The 20,678-nt window shown below is 37.7% G+C and overlaps 1 protein-coding gene across 4 annotated transcripts in view; it reads left to right on the top strand.

Moving 5' to 3' along the window:
* The window catches only part of UNC79 (unc-79 homolog, NALCN channel complex subunit), a 249,721-nt gene that overhangs the window by 99,930 nt on the left and 129,113 nt on the right, over positions 1-20,678 (top strand). For all 4 annotated transcript variants that reach the window (XM_023511544.1, XM_003787004.2, XM_023511543.1 and 1 more), the window contains 6 exons: positions 2,958-3,046; positions 3,628-3,668; positions 5,961-5,989; positions 11,026-11,255; positions 12,958-13,129; positions 14,843-15,073. In XM_023511544.1, coding sequence (XP_023367312.1) covers positions 2,958-3,046; positions 3,628-3,668; positions 5,961-5,989; positions 11,026-11,255; positions 12,958-13,129; positions 14,843-15,073 — 792 coding nt within the window. The remainder of the gene's footprint in view (positions 1-2,957; positions 3,047-3,627; positions 3,669-5,960; positions 5,990-11,025; positions 11,256-12,957; positions 13,130-14,842; positions 15,074-20,678) is intronic.

Consider the following 20,678-nt stretch of genomic DNA (forward strand, 5'->3'; position numbering starts at 1 on the left):
ACACATTTTCTTTTTCTGCTCTAGGCAAATGGCTCAGTCGACTCCTCTGGGTTTGACCTTACTTTTCTCCCAATAGCCAGTCTTCCTGGAAAGGCCAAACCATCTGACTTTCTGTCATTTTTAAAATTTACTGAGGTGAAATCTATATAAAATAAAAATGAGTAGTTTAAAGCAAACCATTCGGTGGCATTTATACATTCATTGTGTTTGCCAACACCATTTCTATCAAGTTCCAAGACATTTTCATCACCTCCAAAACCTTATTTTCTCAACTCCAGTTTTCCAACAGAGTTTCCTTTTCTATTTTTAATCAGTGCTTTCCAGGAAGATAATATTCTTTCCAATGCTTCCTGTGCTGGGGCTGTTTTTGAGCTACAACAAGTCTGGCTCCATGGCATTGTTTCTTTAAAATGTGAATGCTCCCAAATCTACACTGTCACCATGTGGTTTGCAAATCAAGGGTATCCAACATCTAAAAGCTTACAGAGCAATGTTAAGTGAAAAGCAAAGTTATGAAATTATATAGTGTATGGTGCTCATTTAGTTTAAAAATTACTTAGATTCATATTTGTAGTGAAAAATAACACAGTAATACTCACTACTATGATACCAGGGATTGCATTGAAATGGAGGGAGGGTTAATGAGTTATTTGAATTTTCTTCTTTCTCATTTTCTGTTTTTCTGAGCCTCTACATTAGGCATATGTTATATTTATAAACAGAAAAATAATCATTTTTAATGTGACAGTCAGCTACGAACACATTAGTATGTGTGTAAACTGACCTATTCAGAACAGAAGAGCGTTGCCTGTAGACTAGCTGCAAATCCAGTGGGTTATGCTGACAAAGTCATTTAATAGGTCAAAGGTCAAATAGCAAATCTTGAATGACTCTTTATAGTTCTAACATTCTAGGAGTTTCTCCTTGTGAGTGGAATAAAAAAAAAAAAATACCGTTACCTGAGTAAGATATCAATCACTCATTAGAAAAGAGAGTAAAGCAATGATACTTGAGAGCAGATCTATATTGGGTGCATGGGAAAGATGCAAGGAAAGGAATTAATTCTCACCAAAAGCCTAACATCTCCACAACAGTGAGCTATACCACTATACTAGTGGCTATACCACTAGTGATTTGCCAAGTGGGAAAATATCATCTATTTGTGTTGCAATAGGCTGTAAAAAAATACATTTTAGTTAAGAGCTGAGCGCTGTGATAGGCTTAAAGATGAAAATATATTGGAACTTACAGTTTATTATATCGCATTCTGTTTTTGGTTTTATTTGGTTCTATTTGAAGTCCAATATGTGAAATACTTTGGATCCAAGATAATTATCTAAGACGTTTGGCCCATAGCCAAATCTGGCTTGTTGCCTTCTTTCATAAATAAAGTTTTATTGGAACACAGCTATGCTTATTTGCTTACATATTGTCTATGGCTGACTTCATGCTAAAATAGCAGAACTGAGTAGTTGTGACAGAGACCTTATGACCCACAAAGCCTAAAATATTTACAGAAAAAGTTTTCTAATCCCTGATTTAACACACCCCAAAGTAGTTATTCATTGCATCTGAAGAAGCATGAAACTTAAGGAAAATTTTCACACCGGGCCTTTAGCATCAGGTAATATGTAATTTATAAATTTTGATGGCATAATTATTTAAAACTTAGCCATTCTAACTCTTATTTCTCCAATTATTGAAACTCTTCAATGTTTTAACTTTGAATTATAGGCAGTTTGAGTTGTAAGCTTAGGTCAATTCCCACTTCAAATTAATGAAAATAACTAAAGAAAAAACAGTAAAGTTCCAGAAGAATTTATATATTAGGCACATTAACCATATACTCATTTGTAGCATGGGCTAATTATTTTTTCAAGGGCAGAAAGAGGATTCAAAATGATTTTGATAAATCATAGAAATTTAAACTTATGCAAAGTACAAAATGCAGTTGGTTATCTGAGTATTTTGTTCATTTGATTTAAAACATTCAGACATTTGAGGGTGGTGCCTATGGCTCAGTGGGTAGGGTATGGGCCCCATATACCAAGGGTGGTGGGTTCAAACCTGGCCCCAGCTAAACTGCAATGAAAAAATAGCTGGGCGTTGTGGCGGGTGCCTGTAGTCCCAGCTACTTGGGAGGCTGAGGCAAGTGAATTGCCTGGGCCCAGGAGTTGGAGGTTGCTGTGAGCAGTGTGATGCCACGGCACTCTACTGAGGGTGACAAAGTGAGACTCTGTCTACAAAAAAAAAATTCAGATATTTGAAATATCCTGATGCTCAACTGTGAAATTAATACTTTTCTTCTCTGTACTTAGGCTAGCGAAGCCCAGCCATAAAGAAGGCCTGGAGAGGGTAAACAATTGTAGGTCACGTGTGGGAAAAAGAACCACATGAAAACGAAAAGCTGGGTGCCAGATAGAGAGCTAATATTTCAGAGTAAGAAAAGTGAACCACTCAGTGTTAGATTTAATCCTGACTTTTCTGAATGAAATAAATCTTAAGGAAAATTCTCAACTGCCAGCATTTTAGTATCAGTTAGGAGTCTGAAATCTTAGTAATATATTCCCCTTTTCCTAAAGAGACATTACTGTGCTTACTACTTTAGAGAAGAAATTACTGTAACAGATAGCCAATTGAGCAGCTGTTGAACAAGATGATTTTTTGTTTTTTGATCTTTGTGGAGTGAGGGTGGATTTTTTTGACACTATTTGTTAACTTGAATTGCAAATAACAGGAGGAATGAAAAACCACAGTAGCTACATTTAAATCCCCAGTGTGGATTCATCAGCCAGTTTAGGAAAAACAGTTCTAATTGGAAAGGGTTTTACGTAAAATATTTATTCCACTTTGCTTTTCAAAACCTGTCATTATGGAAGCATTTGTGCCTACAATATAGGGGATGTGATAAATAGGAAGAGGAGGAAGGGTTCATTTTGTCTTTTTGTGTGTTTCAGATGTGTATAGACCCTTCCCTGTCAGTAGCTTTGGGTGACAAGCCACCCCCATTGTATCTCTGTGAGGAATGCAGCGAGAGGATTGCAGGGTAGGTATTAAGAGTCCTTGAGGAAAAGGATATTGCAACAATGAGAAAATAAGAAAAACAATTTGTAAACTTAAATTGTTTACATTACCGAAGCCTGATATTTAACATGTAGGAAACTTTCATTTGGAAGATTTCAGCATTCACTCCATGTGACATGAGAAAGAAATTCCACTTAATAAGGCAGCTGTAATTTTGAAGCAACTATGTTTAAAAAGGCCACAGAGAAAAACCATTATGAAAGAAAACTGTGGTTTCCAAACATGACAAATAAATCATATAGGTTCTCTTTGCTTGTTAAGCTTCACAGAACCACACTCAGCTTTGCACAGATCATGCAGTATTTTGGTTGGCTTAATTAGCATCTGGAAAGTACCATTTAAAGATAACTGAATATGATGAAGTGCCTGTAATTTATAATTTAGCTGGAATGCATTAGACATTTTAAGAGTTATTATGATAGTGCTCTTAATTATACTTCCTTTCTATTAAAAGACTGTCAGCAATTGTGTACAGCTTATAAACATTCATCTGGAAGGGTAACATTTCAATGAAGCTCAGAAACATTTTTTTTTTCTTTATAGGGACCACAGTGAGTGGCTGATTGATGTTCTTCTGCCGCAAGGTATGGCTTCCTTCAGAAAGGATGAATAATGAGTAATCATTACAAATGCCATGGTTGATTCATTTCCTTTTGTACTCTTTTACTGTACAAAGACAGTAACCAAAGCATTATATTCTATGAACATTTCATTGATATGAAACATATCTATGTCTTGCTTATAATATACCTGCACATTTAATAATGAAGAAGTGGTATCATCTCTACCAAAATTAAGGGTAGATGTTGGAATTATGATTTGGTATGACTAAAGCCCTGCTGAAGTATGTCTTCAGGGGTTTTTTGGTATATAGAGCAGGTATACCCATGATAGGCTGCTGGGCCAGGTCAGAAACCGGGGAATAAGGAACACTAGCTAGAAGAGCATTGAATACTGGACCTTTTCTCTCTCTGTCACCATTCTAGCTTTGTGTCTTGGGGGAAAACCAATTAATTACTCTGAGACTTAGTCTCTTCATCAGTAAAATGGGAATAAAATATATCTAACCCATCTCAAACAAAAAGATAAAATAGCAATGCTTCTTGCAATTTGTTAGAGTTCTGAAAGCTATGCCCTCTAAGATGGTAGGTCCCAGATAGAGCATTCCTCTGCACACGGGAGAGGCAGGTATACCAGCCATGTAATTGGAGGCTGAAATGATAAGGAAAAGTACTGAGGAAAGCAGAAGAAAAGACAAAAAGTAGAAAAAGCTATGGGCATATTGAATTTGAGTACAGATGAGGGACATGAGATGTCAACATGATCTATAATTTCAGACATAGATAATAAAAGGATTGATATGAAAGGCTTATTTAAAAGGAAATGTAAAAACCTTATGTTAATTAAATACTGTGAATTTGTTTTAAGTCAAAGACCTTTGCTTGATGATAACTATACTGTTTTTTTTGTAGTCTCACTTTTCATATCAGGTTATCCCAGCCTTAAGAGATATTGATTTAGTGAGTGCTCTTTATCTGTAAAATGGAGCAATAATGTCTATATCCTTCAAAGGGACATTTTGGAAAGTTACATAAGAATATCTATAAAAAGATTTGGGCTTCTATGGGTAGAGGTAACTTTTTTCCCTTTAAATTAGGCTACTTTATTAGTGAACTTCCAGCTATCTGAGATAAAACTCATAGTCAAGTTCTAAAATACAATTTAAATATCAGATATGTTGCTGAATTCTGGTCTTCTTGTCCAATGATTTCATCTTTGGAAGAAGATTGGTAATAACTTTTCATGATTTATCTAAAAACATGACACTAACCTCAGAATATTTAAAATAAACTCTAGGATATCAAACTGTTAAATAACCATTAATTATACAAGAGCAGTTTCTAAAACTGAGGTATAAATTTCATTGAGTTGGGGCCCACTGATTCATAATTTTCAGACAAGGCTCAGGAGACATTTACCTTTGATCTTTTAAATAAATTGAGATGTAGGCTATATGGTAAATAAAGTATTATTCCATTTATTGAGCACTTACTTATTTAGGAGATGTGATTCTGAGAAAAATCTTCTGAGCACCCTTAAAAATCAGTTTTTATGGAAAGAACTGATGTACCCATTAAATAGAATTCTTATCCATTTATTAAAATCAGTCCTGTAAATAGACAGTAGTTTGATGATCTTGCTCCAAATGGTCTACCCAATGGTTTGAAAATTACTTTCTTTAAAATAACCTTCCACTGATTTTACACTACTCAAGAGTGATAGAAATTGATAATTTAAGTCTCATTCTTCCATGTTAGTAAGTTTTCCCTGCAGTTTTGATACAGCAAACCATCCCATGGTGATGCTTTAAAAGTGCCATATCAACCCAGTGTCATCATGTCATGGAAAGAGCAACAAACAAGGATTTTGGAGACCATGGCTGTAGGTGTGCCTCCAGCATCAATTAGCCTGTGTGACCTTACAGAACTCATCTAAGCACAGTGGCCCTCAATTTTGTCCTCTGTGAAATAGGGAGGTTAGACTAACATTTAGCTTCAACATGATCTAATTTCTAAGTCACATCTGAAAAAGTTGAATCGCTTGTGAGAATAGCTGAAATATCGGCAGCATGTAGGTGCTTTTAACTCTCTTAAACAGAAAGTCTCAAATCACCACCAGATGAAAAAGAAATTTATTTCAGGCTTTCTGAGAAAAGTAGAAGTCGATAAAAGTAGATGACAATTGTGAGATAAATCAAAAGTTGTTTTGGCAAGTCCGGGGGTTGTGTTACTAAGATTTTTTTTACTCCCTTTCATGGCTGCCCTTATTTAAAATGGGCTCTCTTTGTTGATGTTTTGTGTACCTTCTCCTTACAGCGGAAATATCTGCTATATGTCAGAAAAAGGTAAGAGCAAACCATTTGTGTGGTGGGGCATGATTTGTTGTGTTTGTATGTAAATTCATTCATTGACATCTGCCTCATTTCTGCGCTGTGGTTTCCTAGTACGTATGTCACTGTGTTTGTGAAGGGGCAAAGGAAATAATTTAGCATGCAAATTGCTATGTCCACGTGGTCTCTATTTCCATTTCTGCTTTTGCTCGCCCATCTTATGCTCAATGTTTTTGTTAAGCAATCTGAAATAAAAGTCCATATGTAATTCTGGGGTAGGAATCTAATTACGAAAAGGTTTGAATGATAGTGCAATTCATGGTACTTAGCTTCAGTAACTATGTGTCTTATATGCTAAAATCTTTATTGTTTTGAAGTAGAGTGCAAGTAGTCTAATTTATATGTGTGAGAAGCATACCCAGAATGATTCTATATGGAAAATATTCATTTATATGTGAATTGAAGGCTATATCTAGCTAAGGATTCCTCCCCTTAAAAATTTCCTTTAGCTACTTTCTATAAGTTTCCCTAAACCACTTCCATCTTCTCTTCTTGTTTTAGTAGTTGAAAAGTACCAGAGAAGGTATATGGTGTCATACAAAAATGTTTGACTAATTGGTTGAGATACTTGGGTTCTGGCCAACTCTATTTTCTCTTACCTTCATGGACTTTATACAAGCCATTTAAACTTTTTGGGAGGTTGGTCATGATTCTGTATATTTGGAGGACTGTTATCTATTGATGCATAACAAATCATCCTAAAACATAGTGGCTAATAACAGCAACCAGTTATTTCATCATAATTCTGTGGACTGCAATTTGTCTGCTCTTAAATTTATAGGAGCCCTGTGCTAGCTGAGAGGCTCAATAATGCACCACTTTATATCTTTCTCAAGTCTTAACAAAGGATCTTGTGGTCATTCAACACATTCCCGAGTTGCTCTTCATCATGAGGCTATTTCTTACTTTGACAATCTCTTACAAGCATGAGATAAACTAGGATTTAAAACATTTTTATTTTCTAAATGAGCATGTCCTGGCTCTGGTGATATACCTAACATATTTGGCACTCAGCAAAGGTCATTTTTTAACACCTCTGTACTTTATATGACAAAATTATCTTCAGTTGTGAGCTTCAAATTAGCACATTTTTATTGCTTATCTGTAATAAATATTGTATTTTATGTGAAAGTTAATTTGAAGGACTTCTGCTAAGTTCATTAACAGTTGAGAAGTGTCTGAACTTGCTCTGGGCAGTTTGTGTCTCTTCCTCTTTTGGTGCTATGTAATCCCACAGTTGAACAGCGGGTTGGAAATAAGCAACGACAGCATCATGATTGGAAAGATAAAGAGACATACCTTGGTTTATTTCGAAAGTACCAATCAATAAAATTGAAATTACTTATATGTGTTTAAAATTGAAAGTAGTATAACAGACCAGGCACAGTGGCTCATGCCTGTAATCCTAGTACTGTGGGAGGCTGAGGTGGGTGGATTGCTTGAGCTCAGGAGCTGGAGACCAGCCTCAGCAAGAGCAAGACCCTGTCTCTACTAAAAATAGAAAAATTAGCAGGATGTTGTTACGGGTGTTTATAGTCCCAGCTACTCAGGAGGCTGAGGGAAGAGGATTGCTTTAAGCCCAAGAGTTTGAGATTGCTGTGAGCTATGATGACACCATGACACTCTACCCAGGGTGGCAAAGTGAGACTCTGTCCCCCAAACAAAAAACAAACAAAACCCAGCAAAGTAGTATAACAGTGACTGGAGTGAACATTTGAAAACCATGCCTTCCTGGTTTCAGTGAAACCAGATTTAGATTCAGATTCTCATTCATTTTAAATCTAAATCTAAGGGAAATCTTTCTGGTTTACTTTGAAAATAATGTATATAACTGAGTCCACCCAGGTCGAGGACTTTCAAATATATTATTAAAACTTCTTAGGAACCACAGCAATTATTTAGAACTTTGATTAGCCAAAGATTATTTGGGGGGAAAAGTATTTTATTGCTGGTATTGTTTAGAATTGATGACACATGGTAATAAAGCAGGTTGGCTTTTAGTTGGTATTCCAGATAACATTACATGCAGCATATCTAGACAGTCCATAAGAAATTACTCAAATTATAGCACTGTGAAACAACCACCATTTAATTATGTTCACAGATTCTGTGGATCAGAGATTGGACAGGGCATAGTGGAGACAGTTCGTTTCTACTTGATAATGTTTGGGATCTCATCTGGGAAGACTTGAATAGCTGGGGACTGAGATAATGGCTTGTAGATCACGTATATATGGGTTGGGAGGTGGGGGGAGTTGAAGATTAGGCTTAGCCGGCACTGTTGACTAGAGACCTAAGCATGGTGTCTTCATGTGGTGTGGCCTTTTTATGGCATCATGGCAGAATTCTAAGAGGAGTATCCCGATAAGGAAGTTTCTGAAGAAAGAGCATTCCAAGACAGCCGAGTGGAGCTTACATGTCTTTCCATGACCATCATTTCTGCCATATACTCTGTTGGCTGAAGCAGTCACAAGCCCATCCAGATTCAAGGAGAGAGAAACTAAACCCCACTTTTTGATGGGATGAATGCGGAGGACACTCCTCTGGTCATAAATTATTTATATTCTTCCCACATGCAAAATTCTAGCTGGAAGTCCAAGGTCTTCTCATTGAAATCAGGTCCAGATAAAGATGAGACTCTTGGGTTTGGCTCCTTGGGTCTTCTTCCTTTTGCTGTTAATTCCTGTGAATGAAAGAGACAAGTTATCTGCATCCCACACGGCCAGCATTCAGTGGTGCTACAGGGATAGGGTGACTGCAGTGGGCAGTCCTGTAAAAAGTGAGGGCATGAGGGGCATACATTTGGTCCATCCAAATTCTGGAATTCAACGGGCACATGCCACTTGTTCCTTGTTAGGTGTCAGTCCTGCTTCCCGGGAGTGCATCTCTTTGGCTTTTGGTTCCTTTTCTGGGAGATGCTCATCTTTCTTTTCTCATTAAAAAGTAGCCTGCTCTGGCTCTGCGCCTATAGCTCAACCGGCTAAGGCGCCAGCCACGTACACCTAAGGTGGCGGGTTCGAATCCCCAGCCTGGACCCGCCAAAACAACAATGACGGCTGCAACCGAAAAATAGCCGGGCGTTGTGGCGGGCACCTGTGGTCCCAGCTACTTGGGAGGTGGAGGCAGGAGACTCGCTTGAGCCCAGGAGTTGGAGGTTGCTGTGAGCTGTAATGCCACAGCACTCTACCCAGGGGGACAGCTTGAGGCTCTGTCTCAAAAAAAAAAAAAGTAGCCTGCTCTGTTGTTTGTAGCTCAGTAGTTTTATGAACTTCCTTTTGCTCATAGAAAATGTCCAAAAGCATTTTCTTTGTGGGCTTTCTCTATGTCTTTTAATTCACATTGATATAATTCCATTAAAAACACTGTGAGATTTTATCAGTTTATAAACCCACATCATTAAACACAAGTCAAACGCACACATTTCTTTGGGGTTAAGTCCTTCCTTCTATACCTTGTGTCCTTTGTATGACTGCTGGGAACAATGCCTTTAAGATTTTCAAACCCTTAATATTTAATGAAGAATATTTAAAGTCTGTTCTTAAGATCTTTAGAAGGCCTTTTGTCTGTCTAAAAGAATCTATGATGTCCTACATTAAAATTCTGAGTTCTTATTCAAGGGTTTTATATGCAAGTCTTTGTCATCATTTCTCCCCTTGAAGCCACATTTTCCTGATAGGAAATGAATTTAATGTTTGCCCTGAAATTTTTTCTTACCTTGAGAAGGCCATGCTGGGTAAAAAGACTGTCTTGGGCTCAATATTTTCCTTGTAATTTCTAGTTAAAGATAGGTTTCGGTTCATCTTTTGTATTTTTATTTTATTTTTAAAACAAAACTAGAATTTATTCTGTAAAATTTGAATTCAGTCAAAAGACCAGACTTTAGGACCTAGAAGGCATGTGGCCTTAAGGCTGCAGGCTTCTCCATCCATGAAGAGGTAGGGGATTGGGACCACGGGGTGGGAGGGTGGGTGTTCACATCTTTATACCCACTCTTTTTTTTTTTTTTTTTTTGCAGTGTTTGGCCAGGGCTGGGTTTGAACCCGCCACCTCAGGCATATGGGGCCAGTGCCCTAGTCCTTTGAGCCAGAGGCGCTGCCCTTATACCCACTCTTGAAAGACTTGGAAAGCTCTTTGGACACAGACGTGGCATATGTGGTGGTAGCATTTCTAACAGGCTTAGGCACTTTTTTCCCCTCTTTTTTTGCAGTTGTCAGGATGTTCCTGACAGGTCCTCAGATTGTTTCATAAGGATGCTGACTCACTCCCTTGCCTCTTGGCAGGTCAGCTTGAGCCATAGCCCCCCTGAACTTTGGAGTCTGTTTGGTGCTACACCACTTTTCTCATTTCCACACTTCATCTGTTGTTCCTGTCCTCTAGTTGGTGTCAACAGCGGATTCTGTGAGTGGTTCTGGTTGTGTTTGGTACATACCCCCTGCTGGAGGCCATCACCTCAGCACAGCATAATGCCTGCCTGTCCTTGGATGCAGCAAGGACAGATGAGCTGCAATGGAAATTTGCTCTATGAGTGGTGGATAAAATAATTTTGAGAGAGTTTATTCTGAGAGTTAAAATTATTCCTTTCCTACTCCAATGAGCTATGATGTACACTCTCTCTGGACCACAGGTCTGATTTTTCTTTTCTTTATGTTTCTGCTGAAAACTCTCAAAATGTTAACTCAAAATAAGCCAGAAAGTGTGGCCCCTTCCTTCCCTCCCCCCACCCCCCTGTGGCTGAGGTAGCTTTACAGAGGGCTTCCTAACAGTTCCCTAGATAGGCAGAACCTTTCTCCTATTCACTAATAGCAAACACTTCTCACCTTTATTTTTACCTGTGATTGAAATTTAACTTGTTAGAGAACAACTTGCATTTTGGAAACTATGGAATGTGTTGCCACTTTTGGTGGCCTTACGTTTGCATTTATTGTGATTCTTAGCCAAGTTTAGCTCAGGGGTCAGTTTTAATCAATGGATTGATTTTTTTCTTCTTCTAGAATTGCAGTTCCCACGTTAGAAGAGCAGTTGTCACCTGCTTTTCAGCAGGGTGCTGCGGTCGTCACGGAAACAGGCCCGTTCGGTACTGTAAAAGATGTCATTCGAATCATCACAGTAATGAAGTGGGGGCCGCCTCGGAGACCCACCTCTACCAGACCTCCCCTCCCCCCATCAACACTCGAGAATGTGGCGCTGAGGAGCTGGTCTGCGCGGTGGAGGCCGTGATCAGGTAACACCCGTCTGTTAGCAGCTTCCCCCTAAACACGGCCTTCACCTTGAGCTAACCTCAGCACACTGAGATGTGCATATTTAATACAACTTCAAACGCCCTTTGCCTCGCAGCTCACCCTCCCACAGTGTTGCAGTTATGCTATTTTAATTCATGAATTCAGTGACTATTTTTGCTAATGGCAGTTTATGTGCCAAGCACTGTGCTAGGTCCTTGGGAGATAGAAGCTAATAAAATACAGTTTCTGTCCTTGAGTTACTCATGTCGGGACTGGGAAAACATAAGCACATCATTGTGGTCCAGTTTGGGGAGCACGGTGCTTGACCAGGAACTCTTAGGTCAAGGGATAGTGAAGGTACCAGTTAGAATGAGGGGTGGGGATAAGGCTAGCTTGACGGACAGCAGAATTAGCCAGTCAGGAGGGGGAGAAAGGCTGCATACACTAATTACCTGCCTCCAATAAGGTGCAGGGAACTCTAGGAACTGTGCCACGGGGTTAAACCTTTGGCTTGTGGAGTCAGGCGCTGATGCCATAGGCTGCTGGGTTTTTCTCCTATCACATGACAGAGAAAGTAGCATTTGACATGATAACCTCTAGACTTGATCTCTTTTTGGTTAGTATTTATTGATGCAAGATAAATTCAAAGAAATAATCTTAGAACATGAGTTTTAAAGGATAGAAACCAAGTCTTCAACTTCTCTTACCCCAGTGACTGACACATAGTAGAAAAGCAATCAATGTTTGTCAAATCAAACCTTATGGAAAGTTTGGAGATTAAAAAGAAAATCCACTAATAATCCATACTGTTATCATCATCACCAATTTTGCCTGAGATCTAGTGTTATTCAAATGCATATTTTTATTTATATAACCATAATCACAATGTAGCCACAGTTTTTGATATAACATTTACTATTAGCTCTTTAATATGTGTAGTTTCCATATTTATTATTGTTTAGTGGACATGTAATATTCGTCTAGATAGAACTTATTTTCATCTATTATTAGCTATTTAGATTGCTAATCTAATCTATCATTAGATTTTTTTTTTTTACTTTTACACCTAACTCTTAGATAAACATTTTTGTCCATAGTGCTGTTCCTCCATTTTTTATTTTCTTAGGGTAGATTACCAGATGTGGGCTGACTGGGTCAAAGGATATGAATATTTTAATATTCTTGATGGATTACCAAATTGCTTTTGGAAGCATGTATGTGAATTTACAATGGTGGCAGTGCATATAAAGCTGGGAGTTTTTGCTTCAGTCTTGCCAACATTGAATAGTATTTTTTAAAATTGTCACTTGTTTAGCAAATTGAAAAAAGAGTTGTCATTGCTTTACTTTCATGTCTTGAATACTGGGTATTAAATATTTTTACATTTTGGTACAAGTTCCTCACTCTTTCCTTGTATCATACATTTGCTGTCCACATACCTTGATGGTGGGTATAGGAGAAGCATTGATTTATCGGAGGTTTTTGGTGAGCCAGAATTCCTGATTCTAATTGATTAGGGAAGGTAGCCTCCTATGCCTCAGTTTGTTTATCTTTGAAATGGGAATAGAATATAAAATAGTAAGGAAGTGAAGTTAAGCTTCCCGGGGAGATGCCTGAGAACTCATAAAATGTGTGCTCTAAATAGGTCATGATCTAGAATGTGTTTTTTTCATAGTCTAACTTAAAATCATCCCTCTTTGGCAGCTTGTTGAAGGAAGCCGAGTTCCATGCTGAGCAGCGGGAGCATGAACTGAACCGACGGCGACAGCTGGGCCTGTCCTCTTCCCACCATTCCCTGGATAACGCTGACTTTGATAACAAGGACGATGATAAACACGACCAGAGGCTGCTCAGTCAATTTGGAATATGGTTCTTAGTAAGAAAAATAAATGAACTCTTCTCCATTTTCTGATTTCTCATTCCAAAATTGCACTGATGAGGAATTTCTCTTATATTTTTGAATGGAATAAAATAGCAAATAGTGAAAACTTAACCTTAGCAAAGGACTGTCTCCTCCGGGGTAGTTGCTCTCACCCTGACCTACACCTTAGATTTGCTTAAGAAAGGTCTTAAAAAATAACAGTGTTCACATTCCATCCCACATTCTCAGGATTTTTTAAAAAAAATTTCATCCAAGTGCCTTATTTTTATTTTATTTTATTTTCATTTTTTAATTATTATTTCAGGTTAATTTGAGGGTACAAAGAATTAATTAGGTTACAGTGTTTGCATTTGTCAGGTAGAGTCCCTCTTATAATTGTGTCCTGCCCCCCACACGTGTGCCATACGTCCTAACTTTGTGCCCATTAAGTGGGCTGACATCCCTCCCCCCCCATTTGTTCTCCTGCCCCCACCTTGAATTGATTTGAGTTTTTCTCTTATGTGAGTGCATATTAGATCGTCTGCTGGCTTCATATTAGTATTGAGTACATTGGATTCTTGCTTCTCAGGGAATTTTTTTTTTAACGCTCCTGGCTGTAGATTTTAATGAATAGCCAGGTGTTGGAACATGTAGTGCCAGGGCCTAGAATGGTTGAAATGCTTTTCATGGGAAACAGGAAAGTTGCTAGCATATATTGTCAAATCTTAGATGCAGTATAATTTATGGATAATTCATGTCCTATCATGTATATACATGAACATTTTTCTTGAATGTTTACTCCCTACAGAGTTTTTGGTGTATTTCTGGCAAGTCTGTGTATGCCAGAGAAATTATAGCCTTATATAAGGAATGTGATTGCTATTGACTAATTTGACTGTAACATTCATTCAGTAGAGATCAAATGTGCAGATCTAAAGTCCCAAGCAAGCTTAATTTACCCTTTTTGCAGAGAAGCAGGCTTTTGTTTTTGCCCATTGGACACATGTATTAAGTCTCCATAGCAATATGCCTTTTATGGTTGCATGTAATTTCCTGAAAATGTCTTTACCAAATTGGAATTTAATTGTCAATTTTTCATGTCTTGCTTCTGAGAACGTCTTATGTAATGACACTATGGCTACTCCTGTGAATTGTTTTTTTAATAGCATCAGTTATGTTAGGACTAGTGTGAATTCTTTGAAGACAGAGATAGCATTTTATTTATTTTTACATTCCTGGACACTGCTAAAGGACTTGATAAAAGATTATTCCTGAATGAATGATGTTTTTAAAAGTCTGTTTATAATGGTAAAAATTATAAACTTTTATAATAGGGGGCTCCTAGGTGTCAGAATTATTACTGATACAAAATTTTTAGCAAAATATAATCATTTTAGAACTGAAGTGTGTACATATTATTTTTCACTGAAGCAGGGTGTTGATGAAATATCACTTCACAGACCTAACCGTTTAAAAGGATTTATTTAATACTTGTTACATAATAGATTTCCAATGAAAGCAGATGTTCACTGGAAGGTGAAATCTGGAGGGAAAGTTATTGTTGCAATCCATCCATCCCTGTAGAGAGGAGCACAATTTCTGGATAAATGATCATTTATTACACTGCCTGTTTCAAATGGGTTATCTGGGACATCATTTTTCCCCATTAAATGTACATATAATGATTTTGAATGGAGGCTGAACAAGGTCTGATCTGCCTTCCTCCAGGTGAGCCTCTGCACGCCCAGTGAGAACACGCCTACGGAAAGCCTAGCCCGGTTGGTGGCCATGGTGTTTCAGTGGTTTCACTCTACAGCATATATGATGGATGATGAAGTTGGAAGTTTGGTAGAAAAACTGAAGCCACAGTTTGTTACCAAGTGGTTGAAGACAGTATGCGATGTTCGCTTTGATGTCATGGTCATGTGCCTTCTTCCCAAACCCATGGAATTTGCCAGGGTAAGTGAAAGGCCACAGCTTGCATCTTGCTGGAGCGGACCTAGGGAGAAGTGTCTGTAGAAGAGGAGTGTCTCTGCTTATATTAGTTAATATACCTAAGTGAGTTTAGTATAGTAACTACATTTTGGCTGAGGTGCTTCTTTGATGTTGGTTTGGGATGGGGAAGCATGGCAAGATGAATTTGTGAGGTATCTAAGAATTTAAGGAAATATTCTTTCTTGGCACTGATGAATTTTCTGTTTGTTTGTTTTGGAGATGGGGTCTTGTGATACTGGACAGGCTGGCCTTGAACTCCTGGGCTCAAGTGATCTTCTTGCATTAGCCTCCTGAGTAGGCAAGAAGCTTAACATTTTTATTAAGAAACAAATAATCGGGCAGTGCCTGTGGCTCAAAGGAGCAGGATGCTGGCCCCATATACTGGAGGTGGCAGGTTCAAACCTAGCCCCGGCCAAAAACTGCAAAAAAAGAAAAAAAAAAGAAACAAATAATCACACACACACACAAAAGCCATTCTGTGAGATTGCTCAAGCTCTGTCTTGTTCTGGCTTATGATATATGGAGAGGCTACCATTCAACTAGGGGAAATGTCTGTTTTTGCATATATTTCTAGAGATGAATGATAAAAGTCCCTGTCCCGCCATTTAAATTGACCAAAAAGGTTAGGGACTCCCAAATGCTTCTATTCCTTTGGTTTATAGGACTGATTTCTCTGTGCTTATCCTTTTGCTTCTGCCTCAGTGGTTTGCAGATGGGAAAACTCCATCTTCCTTGAATACAATATAATTTGTGCCTAACCCAGAAAGGTGGATATCCACAATCAATTTTGGGCAACACTATGTGAAATATTTTTGCAAAGTACATTCTAAATTTTATTTTTATTTTTGGTATTTTGTTTCCTTTCAAAGAGGTCTTGAGGCAGTTTTTAGTTCAGAACTGTGCTAAAATAGTACATTAAAGGATAAAACAGCACACAGATCACTAGAGGAGTAGCTTTTAGATTTCCAGAACTCAGAGTGATCTGTGCATTTATCAGGATATACTGCTTTCTTCTTTGGTGCCACCTACTGACTCACTTATAAGATGGAATTTTGCATAATGGAAAATTCCCAGTTCCTGGCATTCTTTGACTATGTTGTTATGTTTTCTATCATTATTTCTCTTGGAATAGTAAAGAATTGATGTGATCTGATTCTGGAAGATAAGAAGTGATTATGTCAGGAGGAAAACTTTTCCTTTTCCAACTTAGTTCCAGTGTTTGAGGGCCTACAAATTAACTGATGTAGATTAATGGGAAAGACAGAAAATTTCTGAGTAGCCAGAGATAAAAGACTTAGATACCAAATTTAACAAGCTTAACAACGTTTTTTTTCCCCCCTTAAAAAGAGCTTCAGTGAGAGGATATGGAAAGTTTTGTTGGGCTTTTTGTTACTGCTAGAGCTGGGCAGGAACTATATCCATGGCAGTTGAATTCATGGGAAACTTGGGGAAGATTAATGGAGGTGTAGTTCTGGAGGCTCTGCTTTAGTCAGATAATGGAAGTTCAAATAAAATTTATTTCTGTATCTTCTTTAGCTCAAATGTTTTCACTTTAAAATAATTTTTATACCAATTTTGGTGAATTAAGCAGATTCTAACATTTCCCCCATCTGAAACTTCTCTTGAAGTTTCACACACACAAAAGAAGCTAGATTGATTATTTGGAGAGATGATTTAAGTTAGAAATGCAAGATAAGAGATTAGCAAAGGGGGAAGCAGCACAGATTAGAATGAGGAACAAAAAGAAAAGCAAGATTAATGGTTGGGGTAGATTATAAACTTACTTTCTGGGTCCAGAAGGCAGCTAGTTGAGAAAGTTTCTAGATGTTGGGCTTGAAGTATGTTTAAATGGTGGAGTGAGAACATCATTGTCACAGTTATGTTTATTTCCCAGAGCAGCATGTAAAATATGGGTGTCTGGTGAACTTTTTGATTGGCTGAACTTGTAGTAATACCTCCTTTAAATTTATATCAAGTTGTTCAGCTTTAGTTTGTAGGGCTTTGGGGCAAGGCAGCCAAGAGTCTTAATAATGATCTAGACAGTTAATAATGATCTAGAGAGTTAATTATGTTTTGGTTTCTCAGTGATGGCACATCAGGAAGGTGGGTAAATAATTGGTAACATTAATTACTGACAAAATGTTAATAGTAGAATCCATATTACAAAGAGCTGAAAAATATCTCAAAGATGATACTATCTCAAAGGATCTGATAACTTACAAGGGGGGTTATAATTTTTCATTTAACATAAAATTTCACTCTATAGTCCTGCATTTTGATCAAAAATAAAGTAAAATTTCTTTACAAAATTACTCATTAAATTTGGTCTGATTATGTGCATAAGTGCAGCAAAAATGGTCATTGACCTTTGTTAAGCTTGTTAAATTTGGTATCTAAGTCTTTTATCTCCAGCTCTTCAGGAAATAATTACTGAGATCTTCCAGGTGTACTCATAAACTTTGTGTCTTTCCCATTAATCTATATCAGTTAATTTGCAGGGCTTTTCAAAATTCGTGTTGTCAGAAATTTTGTAAGGAATCTCAGATTGTACTCATAGAAATCTCTTGATGCTAGAAACCAAGCTGAGCTTTTCATCAGACTGCATTTGTAATACATGTAGGCTTAGGATAATTTCTTCTTCTTGAGGTCTCCAGAATATTCTAGGGTTCCTAGACCTGACAGGAAATGATCCTCCTTACTCATCTGTAAGGCTGTGAACTTTGTAAGCCAGATGTTGGGCCAGTTTTTCCCCAGAGGGCTTTGAAAGTGCTGCCTCTATAACATTAATCTTAGTTTCTTTAAACTGTCTGGTCACATCTGATTCTATACACATTTTCAACTGTGACATTTCACAAAGTCTTGGTAATATAACCAAATTCCCCAAATATTTCCTGTTCCAAAGAGAACAGATTCTAACTGAACTTATGCAAATAGCTATAATGCTATGAAAATAAGAATATTCAATAAGAGTTTCTGAATTCTTGAGGCATAAGATCCCTTGCATGTGCAGTGTACAGTAGGGTTCATGCTCCTATGAGAATCTAATGCTGCTGCTGATGTGACCGGAGGTAGAGATCAGGGGGTCATGCCAGCAATAGGAAGTAGATGTAATACAGATGAATCTTCACTCAGTGCTTGCTAGTTGCTCACCTCCTATTGTGTGGCTCAGTTGGGGACCACAGGCATATGACATTTAAATAATAACACATTATAACTGATAACATTTGCCATTGTTGTCTACTATCAGACAAAGAAGCACAAGGACGTATTGTGACAGCAAGCATTGGCAAATTTCTAGGAATTATACAGTTCCTGAAATATTTATATTAATAACGTTTACCCATACAGATATAATCTAAGGAAGGTTAAGCAGCTCTTCTTATTTGATAATGTTTCCATGGAATTCAACTTATCAAATAAACTTAATTGGTTTAAAGTATCTTTTTACAAAGTGAGAACAGATCTTTTGAGGTTTTCAAGGGGTCCTCTGGAAAATGTCAAAGTCCTTTCAAGATCAAGGTTTTATTTTTGATTTGATTTTGAAAAGGCAAAATATCAAAAGTTGTCAAAATGTCAAAATATTTGAACACTTGATTTACCAAGATTACAGGTCACAGTGAAACAAATCTTATTCATTTAACCAAAATGACAATAAGAGATGTCAAAAGTAAATATAGGACTAAGGTGATTATAAGAAACAAACAAAAAATTCAGCTTTTAACCTTGAGAAAGGTTGATTCTTTTAAATAATCCAGGACATGATAAAGAAAGCATAAATCACAAAAAATTATTTTGATGAGATACAGAATTTTTGTTTCTGTCTTAATTCCTCTGGACTAAGTAGCTTATAAGCAACAAAAATTATTTTCTCATAGTTCTGAAGGCTGGGAAGTCCAAGATCAAGGCAGATTTGGTGTCTGGTGAGGGATTGTTTTCTGGTTCATAGATGAAACTTTCTAGCTGTTTCCTCACATGGAAGAAGGGGTAAGATGCTCTTTGGGGTCCACTTTATATGGGTGAGATCTGCACTCATGATTTGATCACTCCCAATAGGCCCTACATCATCACCTTGGTGATTAAGCATAAATCAATACATGGACAGCATAGAAAAGGAAGAACATCTCAAAGCAGGGGATTAGAGGTTATAGATGGATTTAAAGTTCCTTTGATTTGTGACTGGCTAAAGAAATGAAGCATTGTCAAAGGCGTGAAGTATTTGAAGTTAAGATGAGGAAGTCTGTTAGTCAGAGACAAGCCACTGGACATATACCTAGACTTAAGTGATCTACTAAGTAAATCTGTTATTTAAGTTTTGTTTTGTGTAACCTTAGGTCTGTTACTGAGTTACAAAGGATATCTCCAGAAGCAGAAGGAGGCATGATAAGCATGTCTGACTGTTACCTGCGAGTGATTGTTCTTGGTTCTTGTATTTGGAGACAAAGGATTAAAACCAAAGCAGCAGAGTGAAAGGAAAGAAATTTATAAAGCAGGTGCACTTTCAGACATGGAAGGGGATATCAAGAAAAATTGGCAAGTGGTAGTACACTCCAGAGGAGGGGTAGTAGTGGGCACATGTCCAAGCAGACAGTGGCACCTGGGTCCCTTAGGTCTCTTCTTTTCTTTCTGCTTTCTTGCATCGTTGTCCCCTAGGCCAGTGAGAATGTTACCACAAAGACATTTGCACTAGAATGTTTATTATGGCTCAATTCCTAATTGCCAAGTTGTGGAGGGAACCTAAGTGCCCATCAACCCATGAATGGATCAACAAGCTGTGGTATTTGTATAACATAAATATTATTCAGCCATTAAGAAAGATGGAGACATCAGATCTTTTACATTTACCTGGATGGAGTTCTTCTTAGTTAAGTATCACAAGAATGGAAAAATAAATATCCAGTGTACTCCATACTAATATGAAATCAATATATAAACAATTACATGCTCATAAGAACAATAAAACCCTAATATAGAGCAGTTCAGGGGTAGAAGGAAGCAGGAGGGAGGAGGGGGGAGGCCGTTTAGCAGAAGGAGGGAGGGCATGAGGCGGGATCTCACCTAACATGCATATTGTCAGGGTGTACAACACGCCCCCTGAGTTAGGGGCTCTTCTTTTCCCTGGAAGTGGGAACAATGTAACCTAAAAATGTACCCTCATATTAATTTGAAAAAATTAAAAAACTCCCAAAGTCTATTCCGGGGGTAATAATTTATAATAATGATGATATAACAGCATCAGAGTCACATGAGGACACTTTTGCCCTCCATCTGTGCAAGCGCCTCCCAAAGGGCTTTCCTCAAATTGGACCGAGCAAGGTCTTACTGTAACGGTTACAGTGGCAGCTTGTTCTCATTGATCTATGACTCTAATTTTATTACTATCATTCCACCCTACCTGCATTCCCTATTCTGATCTCCTGCCTCATGACCTCCTTTCTCATGGCCAGCAACTCAGCTTTAGGATATTTTTGGGGTCCCTTTGACCAAGAGGGGTTCCATTAAGTCATTTGGAGGGCTTAAGATTTTATTTTAGTTCACATTTTTAAAAACTAACTTAGAATAGAGCTCTTTT

Source organism: Otolemur garnettii, unplaced genomic scaffold (assembly GCF_000181295.1).
Source record: "Otolemur garnettii isolate 467f Iridium unplaced genomic scaffold, OtoGar3 scaffold00020, whole genome shotgun sequence".
Taxonomy (NCBI): domain Eukaryota; kingdom Metazoa; phylum Chordata; class Mammalia; order Primates; family Galagidae; genus Otolemur; species Otolemur garnettii.